Source organism: Anomalospiza imberbis, chromosome 9 (genome assembly GCF_031753505.1).
Source record: "Anomalospiza imberbis isolate Cuckoo-Finch-1a 21T00152 chromosome 9, ASM3175350v1, whole genome shotgun sequence".
NCBI lineage: Eukaryota > Metazoa > Chordata > Aves > Passeriformes > Viduidae > Anomalospiza > Anomalospiza imberbis.
In genome coordinates this window covers 22099976-22123432 of record NC_089689.1, presented here as the reverse complement: position 1 = coordinate 22123432, position 23457 = coordinate 22099976, and the positions used below count along the sequence as shown (strand labels likewise).

Below are 23457 nucleotides of genomic sequence, written 5' to 3'. Positions count from 1 at the left end.
TGTAGAGTCTTTTAACTGTCTGTTGAGCACAGCTTAAGAGTTTTTAAGCTGAACCTTAATATGAAAAAAAAACACCCAACAACCTTTTAGTGGGTTACAGGATTTACAGGATAGTCTTAGATTCTGTTCAGTGCACTTTAATTAACCATACAAGGTAGTAAATTAAGGTACCTCAGACTGACTTGACAGTCAATTAAACCTTGGTTGATTTCATTGAGAATGTGATCATTAGTGTAATTGGCCAAAATGACAGGAGGCCCCCTTGGAATTGTGCCCACTTGAAATTTTCCTCTAATTCTGTGTATGCAATCCTGGGCAAGATAATGGAGCCGTATCCTAATATTTTCCAAGGATTTTGTGTAGCTGTCTGGAAAGGTAAACTCTAGCAGGCAAAAATGAAGGAATGGGTTATTTGGGAATCCAGATGGCAAAACCTTTTGGGGCTTTTTTTCGTGTGAAGTACAGTGAATGGCTTCTCTCATTGTGGAATTTGTGCAGAGTTTTGCAAAGTTCACCATGTGATTTCAATCAAAAGGATGTGTATATGTGTGAGGGAGATTTTTGCTTTGTTAAATAGATGTAGAAACTGTGTTGAGGCCATCTTTTGTTAATGGTATCTGGATACTTAAGAGATTTAGGCTTTTCCTCCTGTTTAATACTGCTTATCTAACTTGGTCTATCTTCCTTTAGTTAAAACAACCGCAGTCTTTCCTATTTTATTTTTTTATCTTGCTTTGCCTGGGAACTTCTAATCTTTAGTTTGCTGAGTTGCAGTGTGGATGTGTTTTCTCACTGGATTTATTCTGGGGTTGTGCACTTTCAGTGGAGTGGTGATCCTGTGGTACCGGGTTGTCAGGTTGTGCATTTCCGGGGGCAAATGCTTGCCTCCTTCCATGGAAAGTGACTGATGCATGTGGCTGCTACTCTTATGGAAATAATTTCTAAAAAATTGTTCCTTCAATTACAGTAGGTTTTCTGGTCAGTCTTCAGAGATAGCATTTTCTGATCCAACAAATGAATTGTTAATACCGTGGTTTCTTCTGTCTGTTCTCCTTCCATAGGCAGTTCTTTCTTTATCTCCGTGAAAAGTAACCAAAATATAGCTTGTCCTTTTCAGATCAAAAGGAATTATTTAAGCAAGCCTTGGAAACTCCCAGGCATCTTGTCTGTAGCTGAGGAGGTTCTCTGGGCTATTTTTCTCTATCGAGGACATGTAACAGCCTTTATCTTCCTGTGGTGCTTCTGTGCCTTTTCCAGACCCTCAAGGCTCCTGAGTCAAGAATACGAGATCACAAACTGGATCCTGGTCTCCTGTGTGCCGGTTGGCCACTATAATCTGAAAAGTGCAGTAAGATCAGGCATGTGGGAGTCTGCATACAAAATTCTGTAGGAAAACCATGAGGTGGGATTTGGTAGAGATTAAATTTTCATAATCATGCCTTGGTAAGGTTCCCTTATACCCACTGACATCCATTTAGAGAGGTGTTAAGATGTTTAAAATAAACACCCTTCTTTTTTGGAATGGACAACCTCAAATTAATTCCAGACAGTTCAGCAGAGCTTATTTTTGAAAGCAGGGAAGGACTGACTATGTGTTTGCCTGATGTGCTGGCACAGAGCACCTCTAAAAGATACACTGCATGCAAAACATAGCATGTTATAGCAGCACTGCTGTGTTTACAGAGGGCAGCTGCTGTGCCTCTGAGATGCTTTCCAAATGTACTGTATTGTTCAGGTTCTGTACATCTTTGTACATAGAAGTGTAATTGCCTGCTCTGTGGTTGTTTTACCCACCTTTTAAAAAATTATTTTATTGTTTTCTTCCCCTCCCTCTAGTTTTTTTATTCACCCTTGGGGGGGGGGGAAAGTATCCTCTTTGTCACTGTTCACTTTGTTCAGGCTTTGTAGGCGCTCACCAAATTGCTGTAAATGACTAGTGAAGTTTGGAATAGATGAATAACCTCCTAAGTCTAAGGTTTAAAGAAAAAAAATATGAAATACCTGCATTTTATAATTAAAATTTTAAAATACCTGTGAAGTTTGCCATTCCAAGCTGAATTTGATGGGCTCCGGAGTCATCCTGATTACTTCATCATCCTCTTAAAAACAGAAAAAATTATTAGTCCCCCTCCTTTTTCTCCCCTTTTCTCCTACTTGGCAAATGTAGCTATGTTTCCTGTGTTTTCAGTTCAACAGAAATTAATATAGCTTTAAAAAATACCTTTGTGGGGAAAATTTGTCTGGCAGATTGTTACAAGCATACTTTGTAGCAGGATTGTTGGTGTTTTTAGGAATTTAGGGGCTAGGTGTTCAGTGGGTATAACCTTGTGTTCCTGCCAGGTAAGGAATTCATCTTGGAATGCTCATAAATGGAAGCTTTAAAAACAAGGTTTTGATGCTTCAAGTGAATAACTTTCCTTATGCCAATTGAAAATATTTTAAATTTTTTTTTTATAGTTGGAGATCCCTTGTTCACTCCTGAAAGTGAAATAGTTTTGCTGTAGCAGTAGATTGGTCACCAACTGCAACTGAAGTGGAATAAAATGTTACATTTTGTGGGTTTCCTCCTGCTCCCTTGCTTGCTGTAGCAACCAGAATTTAAGAAAAAAAGAAAAGGTTGGGGGAAGGGAATGAAAGCTGTTTGTTACCAGCTACATTTTGAGTTCCAAGCCTATTTGTCTCAGAGTAGCCAAAGCATAGGGTATTTCCATGGATCTAAAGGAAAAGTTCATTAGGTTGCTGTCTTTACTGTTGGTGTTGTGTGGTGGTTTGTTTTATTTCTTTGTTTTTTGTGCCCCTGCTTGGATAGCTTCATTCCTTTCTTACTCTCTTAAATGGGTGTAAGCTTTGTTGGACTCCTATCAAACTAATTAGATATCTTCACAATAATGGTAATCTCAATTTTTTGTATTTTAGGATCCAACAAGAGTAGAGAAGACAGCAAACTACCTAAGATGTGAGAAGTCCTCACGTAGTGAAATAAAATCTTGTTTTCAAAATGGACCGAAGTAAGCGGAATTCAATAGCAGGATTTCCACCACGCTTGGAGCGCGCTGAAGACTTTGATGGTAGCACTGGAGAAGGGACTGCATCCCAGCTAGGAAGAGTTTGTACCTCTTCATACAGAGCCCTGATAAGTGCCTTTTCCAGACTTACTCGTCTTGATGATTTCACATGTGAGAAAATTGGCTCTGGTTTCTTCTCCGAGGTGTTCAAGGTGTGTGTTTAGTTTTTTTCCTCTCAGTGTTGGTTGCTTCATGTTTGATGATGAGAATGTACAAGACTGTCAGCCAAAGTACTTTCCACTGAAGTCAAATGATGGTCCTTGTATTTGCTTCTCTCCAAATGAGTGAGTGATAAAGAACTTTCAGGCTCCAAATATTTCTTCAATCACTCTTCTAGCTGTTTTTTTTTGTCACTTATAATTTATTTGAGGAGTTGCAGAGCTTTTTGGGAGAAAGAGAAAAAGCTAAAAATAATAGGTTTATTTTTTGACCTCTGCCATGTATTTTTGCATTCATGTAGTGTTAAACAGTGATGGCTGTTGATTCTCCCATATGTAAGTGTAAGTGTCTTTAATTTAGCTGGTTTATTGGTTTTGTGGGATGGTACACATTGCTTTGGTAGTCTGTGCCTCACAACACTTAGATGCATGTGTTAAAGAGTTCCATACATGGTTGCTGAATTTGGAACCACAGATTTTATTGCACTGAAATGACAATACAATTAACTGCTCTTCTCTGTTTCCTTTGCTGCTTATGCCACACTTCTAACTCCAATAATCAGAGATTGGTTTGAAGTAAATAATATGAATAAGAAAATCTGATGTTGTCAGTGGCTTGCTGCTCTGAATATGGGACATGAAAAAGACCTTTTTAAAGCAATTTGTCAAATGCAGTTTTACAGTGCTGGTAGCATTTCTGCTGCTCTGACTTTTCTGGTAAGGTTTATTGTAGAGGAACAGGGCATTGAATTATCTTTCAGGCATTGAAAAAATAGTTTCTTTCCGTGTTCCAGGTCCTGACTTTGCGTGGAGTTACCCTCCACATTGTTTCCATTTCAGTGAAATGCCAGGAAGCTATCTTACAGTATATTATGTCTATTCAATAACAATTAATCTGTTTTTTTTTCTTTAAGTTAAACAAAAAAACTTTTTTTCCAGTTTTATTGCTGTAAATAGATACCTGCATTAGAAAATGGAATTTTTTTTATATTGCTTTAATACCCAAAGGCATTGAGATCTCCATGTTTATATTTTCTTTTGTGTAAAGGCAAATCACTACCCGGAAGTTTTTCTGTTTAGCTAGATATATGAAATTTTAGTTTTCACTATCACAAGTTTTTAGTTCTTTCAAATGGCTAGACATGAACAACTTTGTTTGGGGTGTGTAGGAGACTCGGTGAAGGACATTTCTTTATAAAGCCAGCTTTTGTAACAGTTGAAAACAAGGGTTGGTTTCGTGGTTTTTGTTTGGTTGGTTTTTGTCTTATTTCCTTGTTTGGAAAACTTTCTGTAATGTATTTTGTAGCAACTGGTTTTGTGTGGAGATATTTTCTAATGTTAAATCTTTGAAAGTTCTGTATGTTACTGGAATTCATCGTTACAGCTTCTGTGATGAAGCTGCTGTGCTATATATATAAAGGTACCAATAGACTTGGGTCATGTCTAAAAAAACTAGGAAATAACAGACCTTAGTTACGTGTTTACATGTGAGAATTTCAGAATTCAGGTGGAGGGGGAAAAGGTAGCTAAAAGTAAAGATGAATTTCCAGCATTCATAGTAATGGATTAATTTGAGAATTTGTTGATTGAGAGAAATCCCTGATACCCAGTTTATTTTTATGTGCATAAACAAGTCCTCTTAATTCTTTAAAAACCTTCCCCTGCTCTTCTCCTTTGCAGTGAGCTAAAGTAGACATCCCAAGATGTTGGATCGAGTTGGTGGCATTCCTGTGGGAGCAGTGGTGGTAGTCTGAGTATCTGGTGTCTGTTTTCACAGAAACAACCACAGTCCCCCTGCAGGCAGAGACTGAGTGATAAACTCTTTTCTTTTGCATCAGTTTCGACCAGAGCTCTGCAGTTCTGGAACGAAGGGATGAGAATGCATTACAACTTTATCATAGATGCAGTTCCAAACTCATTTAAGCAGGTTTCTGTTCTGCTGCTTTATCAGCCTGACCACCTCTGTCATTAATCCTGCTGTGCTGATGATCAGATTTCATGTGAGAACCTTGATGTGCTTCCAGTAAAGAGAGCGTCGTGGCTTGACACAGTTAAATTTCAGTCTGATCTGCAGGCTCACAGCTAAATGATTGAAGTTGAGAAAAATCCAGGATAGTTCTAAACTTACTGTGTAAGTAATTTTACAAGAGCAATGAAGCCTTCCCTTTAAATGATCAAAGGTGCCTCAAAACCCACCATGTCTCCAGAGCTTTTTCAGTAATGCATTTGTCTATTGTTTTGTATCATACATTGGGTTCACTCAAGTGATTTAGCAAAGAGTGCTTGGACTATTTTAAGGGTTTGAGATTTTTGTTTTTCTAGGTAGCTGACAAAATTTTTCAGCAATTTCTTCCCCTCTATCCTTTTCTGTGGAAATGTCTTTTAAAATGTAGTCTTTTGTGGTGGATAGAAGTTGCCTTCTCTGAACTTGTGAATAAGAGTATGTTACAGTTCATATGTGTGTGTTCATGGTCATATATGCTATGAATGATCTTTTAGCGTTTCTAGTGCACCTTTATTCACAAACATATTAAAATCTGTGGTTTATTCAGAGTATTAAACTAGTGTTTTGATTTTGTTAGCCATCACAATAACACTTCGAATTCATGTTCACCTGAATACCAGATGTTATGGAAACTAGTTTAGAAAAACTGAACTTTGTCAAAATATCCGCAGTCTAGTTTGAAGCAGCTGACTGACTAGTGCCTGTTCCAAATTTCAATGGCAAGTGCAGCACCCTGAGGTTTGCTTTTAAGATCAAGCTGGGCAGACACTATTTGTATAAATGAACAGCCATGATCCCAAACCCTTAAACTGTTGGGAAAACCAGCTGATGAAGCTGTAAGGAACTGTGGGGGATCCAAGCATTATGCTGAAATGAACTATTGCATTAGGAAATAGTTACTATTAATTATAAAATGTGTGTTTTGGAGCAGCAGTCAGACTAAAATCCAGGATGATCTTCTATTCACATTTACCTTCAGGTTCAGTACTATTCAAGTTGCTGTGAATTTCCTTCAGGTTCTTTTTGTCTCTGCATTCTGTAGCTGAACTTTTGAGAGAGACTGTAAATACTTGTGACATTCCGGTGTTAAAAATGGACTTTTTGCAGTTTATTATTTGTGTACACATGAAAACAGGAGTCATTGATCCAGTACAGAATTGTACAAGGCCAAGTATAAATACAAAGAGAGGGCATCATACTTTTGGATGTCTTAACAAGATGGGTGGTGGGTGCAAAAGGATCAGTATCCTCAAGGTGTTTGTGCTGTATGTGCTTATACTGTGAGGCCTCCTATTTGAATACCCTGGAGTGATGGTCCCCAATTCATTAATTAGTTGTCAGTCTTTATTTGTGTGGTCAAATTAATATTCTTTGACTTTCAAAAGTGCTGACTGATCAGGAGATGTGTGCCTGTCCAAATACGTACCTGAGGCTAGGATCCTGTTTCTAGTATTTATTTAATGTCTTCAGGGTGTTTAGAGATAAGCAGCATCCAACTGTCTGATGTGAAAGGAGAAACGAGGCTGGAGTTGTGCTCACAGGTACTGTGAAGAACACATATATAATTATTTTTATCGAGTACTTGTAATGCACTTAGGATAAAACTGGTAGTTCTGTCATCTCTAAACATACAAATAATAAGTGATACTAGATAGTGTATAATTTATGATATGGTGTGTCATGGGCACATTGTCATGGTGGTGGGCTTGATCTCTGGAACATGTTGTTCTAGGCTGTGGGAGGTTTAAGAGATATTACTGATCTGGCTTTCCCAAAGTGACTCAAAGGGAAGTTTGGGTTTTTTTTTTTTTTTGTACTTTATGACTTCATTACCATTCAGAATAACATTTCTCTTTGTGTTTGTCTGTAATTTTGCAGGCCTTGAGGAGTCGAGTGCAGAAATGTTTAATGTCACTTTCTTCTGTTGCCTCTGACCTAGGTTTGACAGGGCTTAACTAGAATAACAGTGCAGAGTAGGAACAGAACAGTAGAGTGAGGGGATTAACTCATGAGATTTCAGACCGTAAGAGGTCTCTTGACCAAAAAAAAGAGTATCTGTCTTGGTGGGCATGAATATCTATATCATGTTATACTTTGCCTGTAATGTCTCATAGTTTAACTCTGTCTAAAAATAAAGGCATTATGAACTTCTCGAACACTTAAGGCTTGGAAGAGTTACTGGGTCGTGTACACACACTGCCACATTACCTAAGGTCTTTGAATTTTAGCTGTAACTGGAACTTTGTCTAGAGCACATGTTGACACCACATACAGCATATAGCACAGGTATACCTCCCTTACTGGTTTTTAAATTCATTTCTGAATTGAAGATCTCAAAGACAATACCATGCCCTAGTTTTCTCAACAACAGCATATAAAAACCATCCTTCAGCTTTGTGTCAAACTCTTATAATGCACATCACTTGTTGCTGTCATGGCACATTAGTACCTTATATTTAATGGGTGTGGACCTCCTGTTCTCTAGCCTTCAATCCTTGTTTGCAATGAAGGTTTTATTTGAGTATGTTGATTTTTGTTCAGATTTAAGATATGAAGTGACCTTCACTAGTTAGTGAAATAACATGAACAGGGTAATGGTCCAAATTGATAAGTTTCAGATTGTTCCGAGTGGCAGCTTCTCTCAGGAGGAAGGCAAGGCAGAAACCTCGCTTGGCTCCTTAGGAAGCTCCCTGCTTTGTCACTTCCAAGTGTATCTTCAGCTGTGCCTGGCAAGTCTGTAACCTGGCTGTAGTCAGCTGTGGCGTGGAGTTAGATGCCTTACAGAAGTCTATGTATATCACTATTGCAAAATATGTATACATTTTGCTTAATAAATCTTATTACCTAAATTGAAAATTAATGTAAATCTAGGCAGGGATGTTATGAGAATTAGTACAGTATCCTTAGCTAAGCCAGGCATAAATATTTCTGCTCTGTTCTTGGCAGCTAGTTTTGGCTTGTCCTTTAAACTTCCATCATAAAAGAGTCTACAGCCTCCTTTGGTGTATCCAGGCTATAATTTATTATTTTTAAATGATCCTTTTATAGATAGAACCTCCCAGTTTGAGTTGTTTCTACAGCTGGTCCTTCCTATTTGCTTATTGACTCTACTAGCAGCTCATTACTGACAGAGGTTTCCACTTTCCTGTGGCATTTAGTCAGAAGAGTAACATGTCTGTGAGTGTGTGGAAGGAGAGAAGCAGATATTTGAGTAAAATGAGCATGCAGGGAAGGGAGTGCCAGTTCATATTAAAAGGAGAATATGACTACAAAAAGGACACGGAAAAGGTACAGGAAAAAAAGGCAAGGGACCTGCTGTTTGGTTTTCAGCCCACGCTCAGCAAATCCCACTGCAGAAGGTGTTGGAAACAGTGTCAGAGTTTGCAGACAACATTTTCCTGGACTGGAATCTTTATTAACTTGGGTTTTATCAGATAAACAGGCACTGCAATATTTGAACTCTCAAAGTGTTTTAAATCTAAATGTGAGTCTGTGCATTATTGCTGGTCTTTGCAGGATGGCCGTTCACCTGGTTGAGCTGGAAGGGGAAAAGCTCCTGGAAAAGGGATGGTACAAATTTATTGAGGAATTGAAAAAGCATCTGGAAGAATTGCTTTCCATCATCAATAAATGTTTTCCTCATACCTTCTCTATCTAAATGACTGTCACTTTATCTTAAGGAACAAAATAGTAACACTGTCAATTTAGAATTTTGAAACACAACAAAAACATCTTTCTGCATAACACGTAGATTTTCTGATATTCAGGTTGAGAGTACTCAGCAGCATTGATAATGTAAAATTTCACTGGAAATCTCAAATCTTTGCAGTGCTTTTTCTTTGTCCTTATGGCTTCAGTTTCAAAATTCTCTCACTTTGTCATGTGTTGTTTTGAACATTTGGTGAAAGATTTGTACTGGGAAAGGATCTTATTTGCCTCTGGAATTAGCAGCCTGATCAGAGGCCTAAGTGTAAGTGTCTGAACACATAAGTGTTTTTCAAAAACTTTGTAAAACATTAGAGGTGAGATCACACAGTATCCATTATATTTGTGATACAATTTGATAGGCTTAAAAGATACTTAATTTTAATTATTCTATTAAGTATTAACTTTCAAGTTTTAGGCTTTAAATACTTTTTCAGCATTGGATATTTGACTTCAGAAAAGTTGGAGAACACAAGTTGGTAACTTGGTGTTAACACTTGAGGACAAAGAAACAATAAAACTTGGTTTAATAACTAGAGAAGTGATTCAGTAGATGACTTCAGTCTTAATGTGTTTGCTGCATAAAAGTTGTCATTAGAGTGCATAAACAGACTTAAAATAAGGAAACAGTTGTTTGAAGGTGCTCTTCAGTGTAATGAGAAAGACATGATAAAGCCCAATGGCTAAAAGCTGTAATAGGAATTGTACTTATTTTAGAAAAACGCCTTACCAACCAAAATTTTTTCTTTTCTATTGCTTTATTAATGATATTTGTGGCCATCTTTATTTTTTTTTTAGAATGTTCTTGATTAAGTTTGGTAAGGTGTTGAGGAAGTTACAGCTTTCAGCAGTATAATACCACCAATTTTGGAAAGTCATGGTCTAGACAATAGGATTTTTTTTTTTTAACTGTGTGGTTTTTTTTTTTTCTTGGATCTGCTGTAGCTACATCAGGTGAAATGAAATATTTCAAGGTCTGCTTATGATAAATGGTGGCAGAAGCCATCTTTTTAGGGTGGCAAAGGAGTAGGGAATGAGTATGTGGATTATCCTGTTTTGGTTTGGAAGATTTAATCTTTTAGGCATAAGGAATATGCTCTGTGACTGGAAAGAGACACCCATTTGACCAAGGCCTATCTTCCTTCATTCAGGTGTAGAGCCATTGTTCTTGTCCCTGCCCTCCCTGTGTGATATGATGCCAGTAAGAAAAACAGACAGCATGTCTTCTTGTCCATGTATACCTTTTGGCCTAATGTTTTTATAGGATTGAATTTTAAGCTGAAAATAAATCTTTTCCTTTTGACCAATGAAGGAAACTCACATTGCTTAAGGTGACAGAAGTAAGGTATTGGAGGCTAAAGGGCTCTCCTGTGAAGTTAGGATGTTAAAACAAGCTACTAATTGGTTGAGAATACAGTCACTGTATTATGTAATGTAGCCAAGGAGGCTAGAATAACTCTGAAACTTCACTTCAAACTCTGGGGTTTTATTAGAGCTGATTCTAATCTGTTTCTTTCTATTCTGGTTCTTGTCTGGAGTAGGAAGTGCCACTGTGAAACTGAGGCATAAATGCAGAACTCTAGTGAGTTTGGTTTTTCTCACACTGATGTGTGAAGTATCAGTCCTTTGCAGCCCTTCTTCCAACTGCTAAGATGATTTGTATGGTAACCACTTAACCAGACAGTTGTCTTCTTCTTGCTAATGTTTTTTTTTTTTTTTTTTTTTTTTTTTTTTTTTTTTGCTATTGAGATGCCAAGCTGCTGTCATCCTAGTCCTTGTCACTTAATTAGCAAATGCTTTTATAGAGCATAGGCTACAGGGAGAAGTAGTAATAAATAGGCTGCACTCCAACAGATCATTAATATAGGAATTAAAAACCTCATCTGTGTTGTTAGTCTTTATGGATTGCACCACCGGGGCAAAATACTCACTTCCTCCCCACTTAGCAATTCTGAATTTTAATGACATTTGCATGTATCTAAAGTGTAGAGCACTCTTACTTTTAGTAGAATAGAAAATGCTTTGAAATACAGGGTAGAATGGAGGGCTAACTCATATTTTACTATCTGAAGTTCTGGTTCTTATTAATTTATTTTCTGGGTAGAAGTCTTAAGATATGCATGTTATAATCATCCTAAAACATCAGCTGAGGAAACACTGGGATTGAAGGAGAACCAGGCAGCAGATTTAATGAAAGCTTTGTCTTTTGTAGTGGTGTTGAAATATTTAAGAAATTTTCCAAAACTATACTTCCATAATGCTTCTTCCTACAGTCCTGCTTGGCATCACTACTGTCAAGTCTAGAACTCTCTTTGTGAGTAACACAAATTAAAACGGGGTGAAACAGTTCTTACACTGTTTCACTTTCTCAGGTTGGGTCAGACAGCTTCTCTGTTGAAGAAGGAAATATTTAGAAAATATGATAGAACTATCCTGAAATGAGCAATTTGTTTGAAGACTAAAAAGCCAGAATAAAAATCACTGAAACAAACTTGATGTTAAAGAATACCCAAAGAGGAAAAAAAAGGAACATAGTTTAATGTAAAATTGCCCATTTTGTAATGTATTTTTCACCTGTTTGAAAACCTGGCCTCTCCTCAGCCTTGCTGAAGAGCTGATACATGGAATGTCCAAGGTAAGTCTTTGTTGTCCTCACAAATAGAAAGAACGCTCAAAAATTCTGTCAACAGTAAGACACTGATACTGTAACAAGTACCTTGCAATAGGAGATAACCCCCATTTGGATTTAGTGTTTAGTACAGTGACTGCTGTAGTTTAGAGTCCTTTGGGCCTTTGATTTTCTTGTGTTGGAAGAGTGCCAATCTGGGTATCATTGTGCAGTTTTCCCAGGGCAAAACATGTGGCAAGATTCCATTGGCACTAAAATGTTTGTGTGCTTTTTTGTCTTGTTTTCCATAATAATTTCTCAAGCACAGTTAAATGAGATCTGTTTAGTTTTCTCTTCTGGATGGAGATGTGCTGGGTTGGCAGCTCTGGGATTTTCTGTGTTTTGCCAGCTGGCAAACATGCACATTTGTGTAAGCTCATTCATAGCTGATACTGAGAGACAGGTGCTGATTTACTGTTCTTCAAATAACTGTGCTGGCATATGTCCAGTATTAACATGACTGCACCTAGAGAACAAGAGTGCATCACTTAAAGACTTTGTGAGACACCTCTGTGGCACATCTCTGGACTCCTATTTACTGGGATTGGCAGCAGGGAACAGTTAAATATATTTCAGTGATGGATTTTACTGCCTGTGCCTGGGGAGTGTCTGTGTTGTTAATGCATACAAATACATATGTGTTATTGCCTAATATGAAACGTAAAAATGAGAACTGCAAATTACTATTGATGGCACTAACAAAGTAGAGTCTCAGGTCCCTAGGGAATACTTCTCCATAGCTCCTTAGCAGCCATTGGAAGTGATTAGAGAAAGGAGCTCCAAAGCCTGTATGACAGAGCTTCTTTTAATCTTTCCTTCTGCAGTTGTTGGTATTCTGTATGCAAGCAATCCAAACTTGTTCCCAATAGATGCTAAGGCCGTGTCCAAACTATAGGAACAACTTCTCCTGTCCGTGCTCTGGGGTGGCTGCAGGGCCCTTTGCACTGGGAGCAGCTCTGCAAGGTGGGGGCCCTCTGTTTGATGGTCTGGTGGCATTATGGGTTGCGGAGAGGACAGAGCTCTGAAACACCCCTGGAGTGATCGATACCGAGACAGCGTTGCTTTGTTAACTAATCCGGAGCTGACAGAGTGTCTCCCACTGGCTCACTGCTGTTGCTTTGTTCACATGAGCTGCCTGCAGTTAAGTCCTGCAAATCCAATTCCTGCGCTTCCCAGCCTATACAGGCCATGAGGAGACTAAGAAATTGCATGGCATATTTAATTAGCTACTTGTGTAAGAACCTCACTCTCAGGAAGAACAGTTTCAATGAAGGCTTAAATAACAAGAAATTACTTAGATTTTTTTTTTATTTTGGCTGTAACGTGAATGTTACTAACTGTATCAATTTATAAAAGCGGAAGTATCTTCAAGTAAGCAAAATGTGGCTTCTTCCTGCTCCCTGCTCTCTTTTTGTGGTTGTGATCAAGTTCTAAGTGCTGTGATTATAACAGCAATAGTTGTATGTCAGTGGGCTCTGTTCTGAAAGGTGAGACAGACTTCTTTACTCATGCATGGTAATGCTTACTTAAAAGATTTATAAAGGAAATCTAAGAAAATTATTTCTGCCCCAAACAGAACTTTCTGTCAAGGCTCCCATATAGTTTTGAAAAGAAACCCCACAAATGTGTTTGAATACCAATTATGAAATTATTGGGGGGGGGGGTGCTGTGTGCTCCGTGCCAAACTGTTCATATAGTGTAAAAGTTAGAAGATACAATTTCTGTGTCAGGAGAACTCAGTCCAAAGTATTGATTTCTTCAAAAACATCTGCAGATTATGTAAGTATCAATATCTTTTATACAGGATAAACCCATAGTAACATGGAAAATATTTAACCATAAGTATTAAAAATTAAATGGGAAAATAGGAACACAGATACAGTATCTGATTATGTATTATCCTTGGCTGTTACAGCAGTCATTTGCAGATGTCAGTCTTCCAGTTTTCTGGCAGGTAGATAATATCACCTCAATTTTATAGACCAGTTAGGTAACAAAAAAAAAAAAAGGGAGTAGCATGCTCAGGGCTGCCCAGTGAGCTGAGGATAGCTAAAATTGAAAATTGGGAATAAGCTCTCAGTTATGAACTTCAAACTCATTATTTCTTTTTCTTTCCTGACTATAATATTACTCAGGTATCAAGTACATGGCTAAGCTGTTTACTGAGGTTGAGATAAAACAGTGTTTACCCAGCATCCATGTTCCATGTCCTGGATTGCAGAAGAAAATTTATATAGTTACATTCTGCTGAACTGGCTACAAAATCGGTCAACTTCCCCACCCTGGGCCATGCCTGTTTATTTCTCATCTCAAACTGTGGAACAATAGTCCTCTGAATTTGTGCTTTCTCTCAAAATAAGACTGTAGTCTCTTTTTGCCTTTATGGCTTGATTGAGATCAAGTTAATGGCAGAGGCAGAGATATGTGCACAGATTCCTATCAATAAATGGTTTGTTTAAAATAAAAGGGTGCTCTATTTTGGACCCTGGTTCTAGATTACTGTGGGAAATGAAGAATAACAAAATACAAAAGCAAAATTTAGGGGTTTTTGGCACACAAGTAGATTTACATAGTATCAATGGTACTGCTGTATTACTAATTAGAAATTCACTTTAGTTTGGAAAAAAAAAATTGGATAATTTGACCATAGTTGTGGAATATTCTCTAGTAATTGAACATATTTCTTTGCTGAATTGGTGGTGCTAGAAGTTACTAAAGTTACCAAATTGGGACCTTTGTTTAACTAATACTGAGCTTTTGTACTAAAGGGGAAATGGTGAAGTCTCCAGCTTTTTTCTCTCAATGTATTTTTCTCAGTGTATTTCTCTCAACTCTTTTTAGTATTAGAAATTAGTAGAATCACAATTACTGCCAGACTTTTGAAAGGTTTTGGGGTTTATTTTGTGCCTAGTTTCTGTAGATCTTCTGAACCTGTGCTAAAGCTCTTGTAACACATGCTGACTAGTTTTGTTTGGCAAAGTTTTGTTGCATTTGGCATGTCTCTCTTCTTGCTGCAAGGAGTTGTAGTATAGTGACATTCTGTAATGCTACTCTGAAAACAGCCACAGCCCATCTGACTCTCTGGAATCAACACAGCAGCTTGTGTTATCTGGACTGGTGTATTTCAGCCTCTATTTGTCATTGCAAATTTTCCTAGTGATATGAAATTTTTGATTTGATATAGGCATCACTGCTATGAGTATGTGTATCTGACGGTAGGTACATTTTAATGTTAAGAAAAACATTTCAGATTACAGACTTATAAGCACTGTCATCTGAGCTGAAGAAGAGGTTTATCTTTGCTGAAGGGAGCTTTTTTCAATCAACCATAGAGTTAAGGCATCCTTCTTACACATTCGTCCTCAAGGCATGAATATGTCCTTGTAAGTGTGATGACTTGGTGGCTTGGCTGTGAGACTTGGATAAAATACAGCTGACCCTATAGGGTTTTTTTTAATATTTCTTCTGCTGTTACAGCAAGGAAGTAGTCTGTGTTTAAGAGTTTTGTATCAGAGCCAAATTGCTGGTCTGCTTCCCTGTGAAAGACTTTTTTCCTGTTATTTGGTAGGCACTCTTATGATGAAGCCTTTTCACTCTAACAGTGATTACTTCTATCATCTCACGTACCTCACAAGCTTTATTGTTAACTCAGTCAATCAAAATTAAACTGTGTAAAACCTTTAGTGCAAATGGCCTAGAATGGTAGCTCTAAGGGAATGTCTTCATCTCTTGTCATCAAAGAGAAAATTCTTGTAAATCAAATAAAGACAGAAAAGCAAACTCAAGGAAGGTAAAAAATTTGGACCAGGGGGGACTGCTTTTAAAATGGTGCTTTGGATGGCAGCAGAGGTGAAGGTGAAATGGCCAGATGAAGACCAAGGTGTGTAAAAGAATGAAAAAAAATTGGTGTGTGTGCTAGAGCAGTAACATGATTTTATGGAGTAGGCTGTATAAGTAAAGATCTGTAAATGTATTTAAGCAGTTAGGCTGGATGCCAGAAGGAGGAGAGGGTAAGGAAAAACTGGAAAGCAGTTAAATGAAGTTTTGGAAGAGAACTGTGACAAAATACTTCCAGCTATATAATGATGATTTGGAAAATAATGAAAATTCAATCAAAAACTAGAAGCACAGCTGAAAGCTGTGTTGGCAGATTTACAATAGCATTATTAGGAAATTTTCTTCAGATGTTTATTCCAGGGCCACCTGGAAAGGTACAGTGAATACAGATCAAAAAGGCCTTGTGAAAGATGAAATCAGGCTAGATTTCAGCTATTGCTTAAAAATACCCCCCTCCCTTCAGAAAGTGGAAGTAACGTTTGGATTTTCAGAGAACCCTGACAGATGTATATGATGTAATAGATAAATAATAATCCAAATTATATTTAAGGTTTTTAACAATAAAGATCTTTACAGCTAAGCAGCAAGCTGAACATTAAACCCACCAATTTTTGCATGATAATCCTCATGAACTTTATATAGTGACTACTTCTCTGGAATGTGAGCCCTGCTGAATCAGTATTATGATATTTCCTTCAAATGCATCACTATTTCTTTACCTGTGTCCATGACTTCCTCTATTTCCCACTTTCTTCTGAAGAAAGGAGTAAGGATCAGAACATGGTCTGCTGTGAGTAGAACCACACAGGTAACCATAGCCAGGTCAAAGTCCAAAGTACTTTGATCCTAGAAGAATCAGAGGGCAAAGGGACAGTTTAACTGCCTGTCAGCAATAAAACAGGGAGGCACTATCTGGTTACTGTGACCTTGGAGATGGAGTCACACCATAGGTAAGCAGACTGAGAAGCTGGAAGTGTGTGCAAAGCAGCTGTAGGATTGTCAGAATGTTCCTAAGCAGAGACGCCGTGATCCAGATATTGCTGAAAGGTTGTTTGGTCTGATATGCAAGGGGCCATAATTAATAATAATGTCAACGGCATTAAAAGCTTCACAGCAGTCTGCAAGTTGCATCAGGGAGAGGTTTGAATTGCATGAGTGAATCCCTGTTTATGGTGAGTTTACAGGCATATGCCTGAGGCAAACTGCCTTGTAAACGTTAAATTGGATCAGCAGTATTGCCAAAATATTTACTCATTTTCTTTCTGGAGTCAGGTGGTTGAAACATCTCTTCCGTGTTTTTATGGCACAGAGGTGGCCTGAAAGGAGAAGAAGGATTAAAACGAAATAGTTTTGCAGGGCTTTGGCAAGGCATGCCAGGATAGACACAAATTTTGTCTAGGGTGTGACTGATGGGTAAGTAGGGATGGAGGGCAGAGCTGACAGCTCCTTCCATGTTCGTGATTCAGAGTTTGACTGAGACCTTATAGACAGAACCTGTCAGTTCCTTGTTATCAATTTGTTCTTGCCATAGAAATGCTATTTGCCATTTGTGCTTCAGAGAAGAGAACATGGTTAGTCTTGGGTGTATTCCAAGTGATTAGCATTGTGCTCCATAATTTATAAACTGATAGTTGGTTTTATTCATAGTATTGAGTATTGTCCTCTTGAGAAAGATGCTCTCTCCCCTCCAGTTCTGCTTCTTCATCCTTGCTTAAAGGATAACTAGCGAGAGAGGAAGAGTCCACTTTTTCCCCCTCCCCTCCTTTGGTTTGATTAGGAGTTTTGCTGTGCTGTGAGATCTTGCAGGAATGCATCCTCCAAAATCAGAAGAATATACAGAACTTCAAATAAAATTGCTGCTGTTACCTTTCAGTGTCCCTTAAAGTGAAACAAAGCATAGTGCGATGTTGGGTACTATTTAGAGACCAGGTAACTGGGCAGAGTCTGCTGCTCTGTGTGTCAGAAACTCGAGAAATTTCCAAGCACGTGAAAAGTGATTTTATAAAACAAACAAAAGAAAAGCCTACTGACCTTGCCACCAAACCTTGTTCAGTCTGTTAAGACTGGAAAGAGTGCAGGATAGCCTAAAGGAGAGGATGAAAAGTTTTGTCTTTGCAAAAGCAGCTCAGTTTTCTCTGGATGTGCAGTTAGTGCTGTGAACAGTCAGACCTTTGAGAAACAGTTGTTGACCACTTCTTGTTACGTATCAGACCTGAATATCCAAGAAGCATGCAGAACACAGTGACCCAAAAAGTTGCCCACCTTCTTTTCTGAGGTTTCCTTAGCTTAAAAAAAGAGTCTGAACAAGGAAAAAGTCCTATGATAAATTCTACTTTTACCTCAGAGTTGAGGTGAAAGAGCAGGAAATCTTGGCATGAAACTGAATGAATTATAGAAATGGGCAAGAAATTAAGAGGTAGCTGGCAGAGTTAATGAGAAGGCAAATACTGTTTAAGACCACATTCCATCTGAGTTCCTGAACACCTGCTACCTGTATTCATTCCCTTTTGGCAGACCTTGAAGCTTCTGTGCTGGTGGAAAGCTCATTTTGAAGGAAATTCTGTTGAGAGCATCTCTGACTGTAGGAGTTAAGTTACTTCAAATCCTTTCCTCTTCCCTGAAACCCCCAAATTACTCCACCACAGCACCCAAGATTCCTAACCTTCATCTCAGAGGAAGTGTGTTGATTTAGCTGCTGCTATGTATAGGATCAAAGCATAGTACTTTTTTCTTTATTTAAATTTACTTTGTTGAAGTTTTCTAAGTCTATGAAAGCATTTTTAACTTTTCTCCCTCACCCAAGGTATTACTTCTAGTAAAACTAAGCTATAACTAAAATATGTTTTAAAAGGCTCTGTGTAGACATTGACCTGTCCAACTTAGTTTGTTCATTCAAAATGGCTGGGTAAAATTAAAAATTAATGAAAGTACACAAGTGACACAAGAAACCTGGCAAGTAACAATAAACCTCATCAACTTAACATGCAATCATCCTGCTTAAAACCAATAAGCATGCCAAACAGGCAAGACAGGTTGTGTTGAGAATGACTCTAGTTTATCTTGTTGTAATGCACTAAAGCTGTAGTTTGACCAGTTTTATTTTAAAACCAATATTTAAAACCACGGAAAGGAGGAGTCCCATGCTTGTGAACTTGCTGTTGGTTTCTGCTCAGTGCTGGTTTCTATATCCTTCTCCACCCCCTTTCCCTGATCCTTCTTGCACTGGGATTACTGGGTGACTGTAGGTGATGCATTTGAGGAGCTCATGTACATAAGCGGGGAAGGAGGAGGAAAAGCATCTGAGGGCTATTTTTCTACTCAGTGCCTCGATGTTGTTTACCACACTCACCTGGGATGTTTCCAGTGCTATCCTATACTTGAAACTAGGACGGGAAGAGGCAACTTAGAAGTGTTAAACCAGACACACACCTGAAACATGATACCCTCTCCTCCCCCGTACATCCCTGTGCTGAATCCATGGACTTTGTCTCTAGGTGAGAATGTTTAACTGAAACACGCCCCTTCTTCTTGCAGATAGTGGTGTGCAAATAAAACTTGAAAATAGATACCACTTGCTGCCACAGAACTGTCAGGGAGGGAGCCTTACCTTCAAAACCCATACCCTATTTTCTTCTTGCATTGGTTATCATGGATTCAGTTTTTCTTTCTGTAATTAACATATCACAGCTAAAGAAGCCTCTTACTGGAAAAGATGAACAGTTTTCTGGCATAAAAGCAGACAGGCTGCTGTTGTTTAAAATATAGGTAGTTTGTATGTACCCAAGTCATAATGTTGATTTCAGTTTTAAATTAGAAATCTGATGAGTCTTAAATTCCGAGAACAAAGGCCTTCCTAAGCTAATCTCCATAAACATGAATGAATTTGCCATGTGGTTAATTCAGTGTTTTGAGAAATATGTTTTCTATTTATGAGCTGCAGGTACTGATGCAGGAAGAAAATGGGAACATAATTTCCATGAATACTACCAGTATGTGTGTAGGAATGCCCAACTGCAAGGAAATTCAAAGGCTTGGCAAGCCTTTCACTATTGTGACAGCTCCTTTCTAATAGTAGCACACATCTATATAACACTTGACAGATGGGCTAGTTTGTGTACCAAGTTAGAAATGGCCACAGCCCTGCATTTCTGGCTGGGGAAAGTCACGCTGAACGAGGTGCTGGTGCTGTGCAGTTGCCAGAGAAATCCCTTTTCCTGCCGACGCTGTACAGCCACTACTGACACCCTGGGTGAGGTTATCTCCTGTGCAGGAGCCTCTCTGCTTTGCGGCAGGGCTTGGCAGGAATGCTTTCAGTCCCTTGGATGTGGAAACTGGATCATAGTCTATTTTCAGAAGTAAACACTGAGTATCTCCAGTCTGCCCCGTAGCTGTAAGCAACAGGTCCTTGTATAACAAATTCTGTGAACAATGACAGCAACCACTGCAGGGGGAAAAAAAGGATATGGGTGGAAGGAAAATAAGCTTCATATGTCTTGGAGTGGGAAACTTTGTGTACAAACAGATGGCTTCTTCACTTGTACTAAGAAGCTGATAGTTGGGTTTTTTTTCAACTTCTCAAGCTTTCTGTCATAATGAGTTGCAAGAGAAGAGCAAAATGCCATTTCACATTTGCATAGTATGCTTATAGAAAGTCATCTCTGTGATAAAGACTGCAGAAATTGGTGTATGGATCACTTTTGTCATGAAGGATCTCTACATTGCACTAAAACAATACTGTTTCTTCAGTCTTTCATTTCATATCCTTACTGTTTTTTGCTTCTATCCAATAGGTAAGGCACAGAACTTCAGACCAGGTAATGGCTTTGAAGATGAACACACTGAACAGCAACAGAGCAAACATGCTGAAAGAGGTTCAACTTATGAATAGACTCTCGCATCCGAACATCTTAAGGTACACTGGCTTTTTTCTGAATCATACAGAGATAGGTTGTCTTTAGTAGGGCTCTCTTCTTTCCAGTTTTTATTTAGCTATTTTTTGTTGTAGGTTTATCTGTTCTGAATGTGTTAGGATCAATGGCTAATTTAATAGATGAATGGGAGGAAGAAGAAAAGACTTAAGAGGAAAAAAAACCGAAATGTGGACATAATTTTGATATCTGGAGTATGCCAGTAATGAGTAACTTAGGTCAGCAAAAAACAAGTGCTCACATTTTAAATTTCTGATGAATCAATAAAGTGATATGAAGAGTGAAGTTTGGCTTCTTTGTGAATTTAAGTTATTGCAAATTTAACGCTATTCAACTGACAGTTACTAATTTTAAAATTGAACAATGCAAAATGCCATAGCTGTTTCTTATTCTTAGGTCTGCTTCTTAGTTTTTAGGACTTTCTTATTGCAGTATTGCAAGGTGGGATACGAAGGACTGAAGAAAAGAACTAGAGTTGAAATAATTTATATGCTCCTGGAAGGAAAAGGCTAGATTACTGCATGCAAATCCAAAATGTTCCAGTGTGTATCTTGTTATTTCTTGAACCATTTTAGTCTTGGTTTCTCTTCTACAGTGATGTGACAAGCAATTAACATAATTGGCTGAAGCCGTAACATTATGAAATTTAAAGATGTGATGACAGTGCACCAAATGACCAGTTCTCCTAGGCTGCTGTTGCACACCTGGCATCCATTTCTGATCTCAGCTCTTTTTGAAAAGTTTTGGAGACACAGTGAACTCTGTTACTTAATTTCCTTTTCTTTGCCATTCTGTTACATAGTACAATCTTAATACTGACTCCTAAAATCCTTTACAACCCATTTTTCTGATCCTTGAAATCCTGTCTCAGTTTTCATCAACTGATTTGTATCAGTATTATCCTGTGTGTTTCCTTCAGTATTTATGAGGATACGTGTCAGAAGCATTTGAAATATCTGTAAGGAGCATTCCATTACTTCATGTCTGTTTTCTATTATTATTTTTCTTAAAACCTCAAAAACCTGTGAACTTAAAGAATTCTTACTCATAGTAAACTGTGTTGGTTTTATCATAATATACTTATTCAAGTGTTGTAGTAAACTATCCCTAAATGCAATTCCTAGTCTGTTTTTTCTGCTCCAAGATGAGGTGCATTCCAAGAAACTCCTCCTTCTGTTTATTTGTTATTATTTTTTTAAATTTAAATTGTATCATCTATCTGGTTATTTAGATTTCAGGATCATTAACTGTGTCTTATTTATTCCCCACATTTTTCCTTAATTTCATTTTTTCTGAATCCTTTCATAAGCAGTGTATGACCCTGGGACTGATAAAGCTGCTTTTTAAATAAAGTTTGTGGAAAGAGTAACTTTCCAAAGTTGGCATTGTCAGAATCATCAGCTCGGTACACTTCATCAGTTTCTTCATCAACTTCATGTGGTTGGTGTATCTTATTAAAAAAAAAATCTAGCTCTACAGCTCTGTTCAAAATCGAGAATTTAATTTGGGTTGGCATGAAGGAAAGTAGGAGAGGGATATATTGACAGGCCAAAAGCATTCAGTTGTACCTAAATATAACCTTGCCTCCTCTTGAATGGAATTACAGAGGTGTTGCTGAGAACAAAAATTGTGCTCAGTCTTGAGTAATTGCTGAAATTTAGGTGTCTTGTGAAGTAAAAGAGATCATGCTTGTGATGTACTGGTCCCCTCTGGCCTTAGAGCAAATGAATAATTAGAAGTCAGCAGTGTTACACAGATGGCCCTGAAGGAAGAACAATAATGTATTGATTTATGTATGAAGCAGAAAAGGAATTTCATTTGTTCTTGCAGTTATTACCCAGGATTGACAGAGAAATCTGTTTCTTTTTGTGCTCAAGTAAGCAGGTATGAGTGAATACATCAGAAATAAATTACTTAAATAGAAATGGTCTGTCTTTGCACAGATTATTTAGAAGAATAAACTGCATTTGATTTGTGAATTGCTTGATTTGAGGCTTCTTCAAAAAGAGCAGGCTCTCTGGTAAAATACTGCCTTTTTCTTATCTGTTAGGTAAGTCCCCTTGCAACAGGGAGCAGAGTTATTCCTACAGGAAATGCAAACAAGAAAACAAGATTTATTTTTAGTTGTTTTTTTACTGAATTATAATACACAGTAAAAACTACTACTTTTCTGTGTAGGAGACAACTTGATGGTTTTATGTGATAGTGATGTCATTTAAGTTTTTGTTTAAATTTTACTGCAGTGTTTTCAATTTCTTTGTCTGGGAGAAGATTTTGCCTCTCTTAAATGTTACCTGCCTAGGTGTCTGTATATACCTGTTTATAAACACACACATGCAAGCCTCTCTATTTAGATTTCATAAATGTGTAAATCATTGGTACTTCTACTAGTCTTGTGAAACAGCTGTTTCCTACTTTAGAAACACATAAAAAATAATTAATATGAATTTGCACTTAAAGTGGTGAGAGGTTGTATTGCTTGTTTGACAACATTGTGCTGTCAGACAAGAGCAGCTGAGTTGTGTTGCCGAGAGGTTTTTAGGAAAATGTTCTACAGCAATGTATTCCCACTGAAACATTTTCTGGGATTATTTTTGGAAATTTTAAGATTGTATTAGTATTTAAAGGGAACATCCTCTTCCAAGAAGTTCTAATATATAACTTTCTAGGGGCTATGAACTATCTCAGTTTGCTGTTAATTTTCTTCACCTAATTTATTTCATTTGAAGTTCTGTGTTACTGAGTAAGGTGTTTTGTCACTAGCATCAAGTTCAGTTCTCTGTTGATTAGCCACTGGATCTCCTCCACATGCCTTGAACGTGTCCTCTGATTTTTACACAATACATCTCTGAGCTTCTTCATCTCCTCTGAGCTCTGGGACTACCTCCTGTTAACTTCCACTCTAAACAAGTTTCTTTCCTTCCTGTTGCTAGCCAGTATGGATAGTAATGGGTTCTTAGGCTGAAATGTTGAGATCATATTGTGCAGTGGTTAATTGAACCAGATGAGGCCTGCAAGGTGCTCTGCTATCAAATGGCTTGTAAAATTATGAAACTGAATAAATACTGGCTTTACAGACTCCAAAATCTGT

At 37.8% G+C, this 23457-nt stretch overlaps 1 protein-coding gene across 5 annotated transcripts in view; it reads left to right on the top strand.

The window, feature by feature from the left end:
* TESK2 (testis associated actin remodelling kinase 2) overlaps positions 1-23457 on the top strand; it is a 109948-nt gene that overhangs the window by 38631 nt on the left and 47860 nt on the right. For 4 of the 5 annotated variants that reach the window (XM_068198618.1, XM_068198619.1, XM_068198617.1 and 1 more), the window contains 2 exons: positions 2917-3217; positions 20229-20350. In XM_068198618.1, coding sequence (XP_068054719.1) covers positions 2999-3217; positions 20229-20350 — 341 coding nt within the window. In that variant the 5' untranslated portion in view covers positions 2917-2998. Of the gene's footprint in view, positions 1-2916; positions 3218-20228; positions 20351-23457 lie in introns of those variants that run through there. The other variant, XM_068198621.1, reaches the window with a different exon arrangement.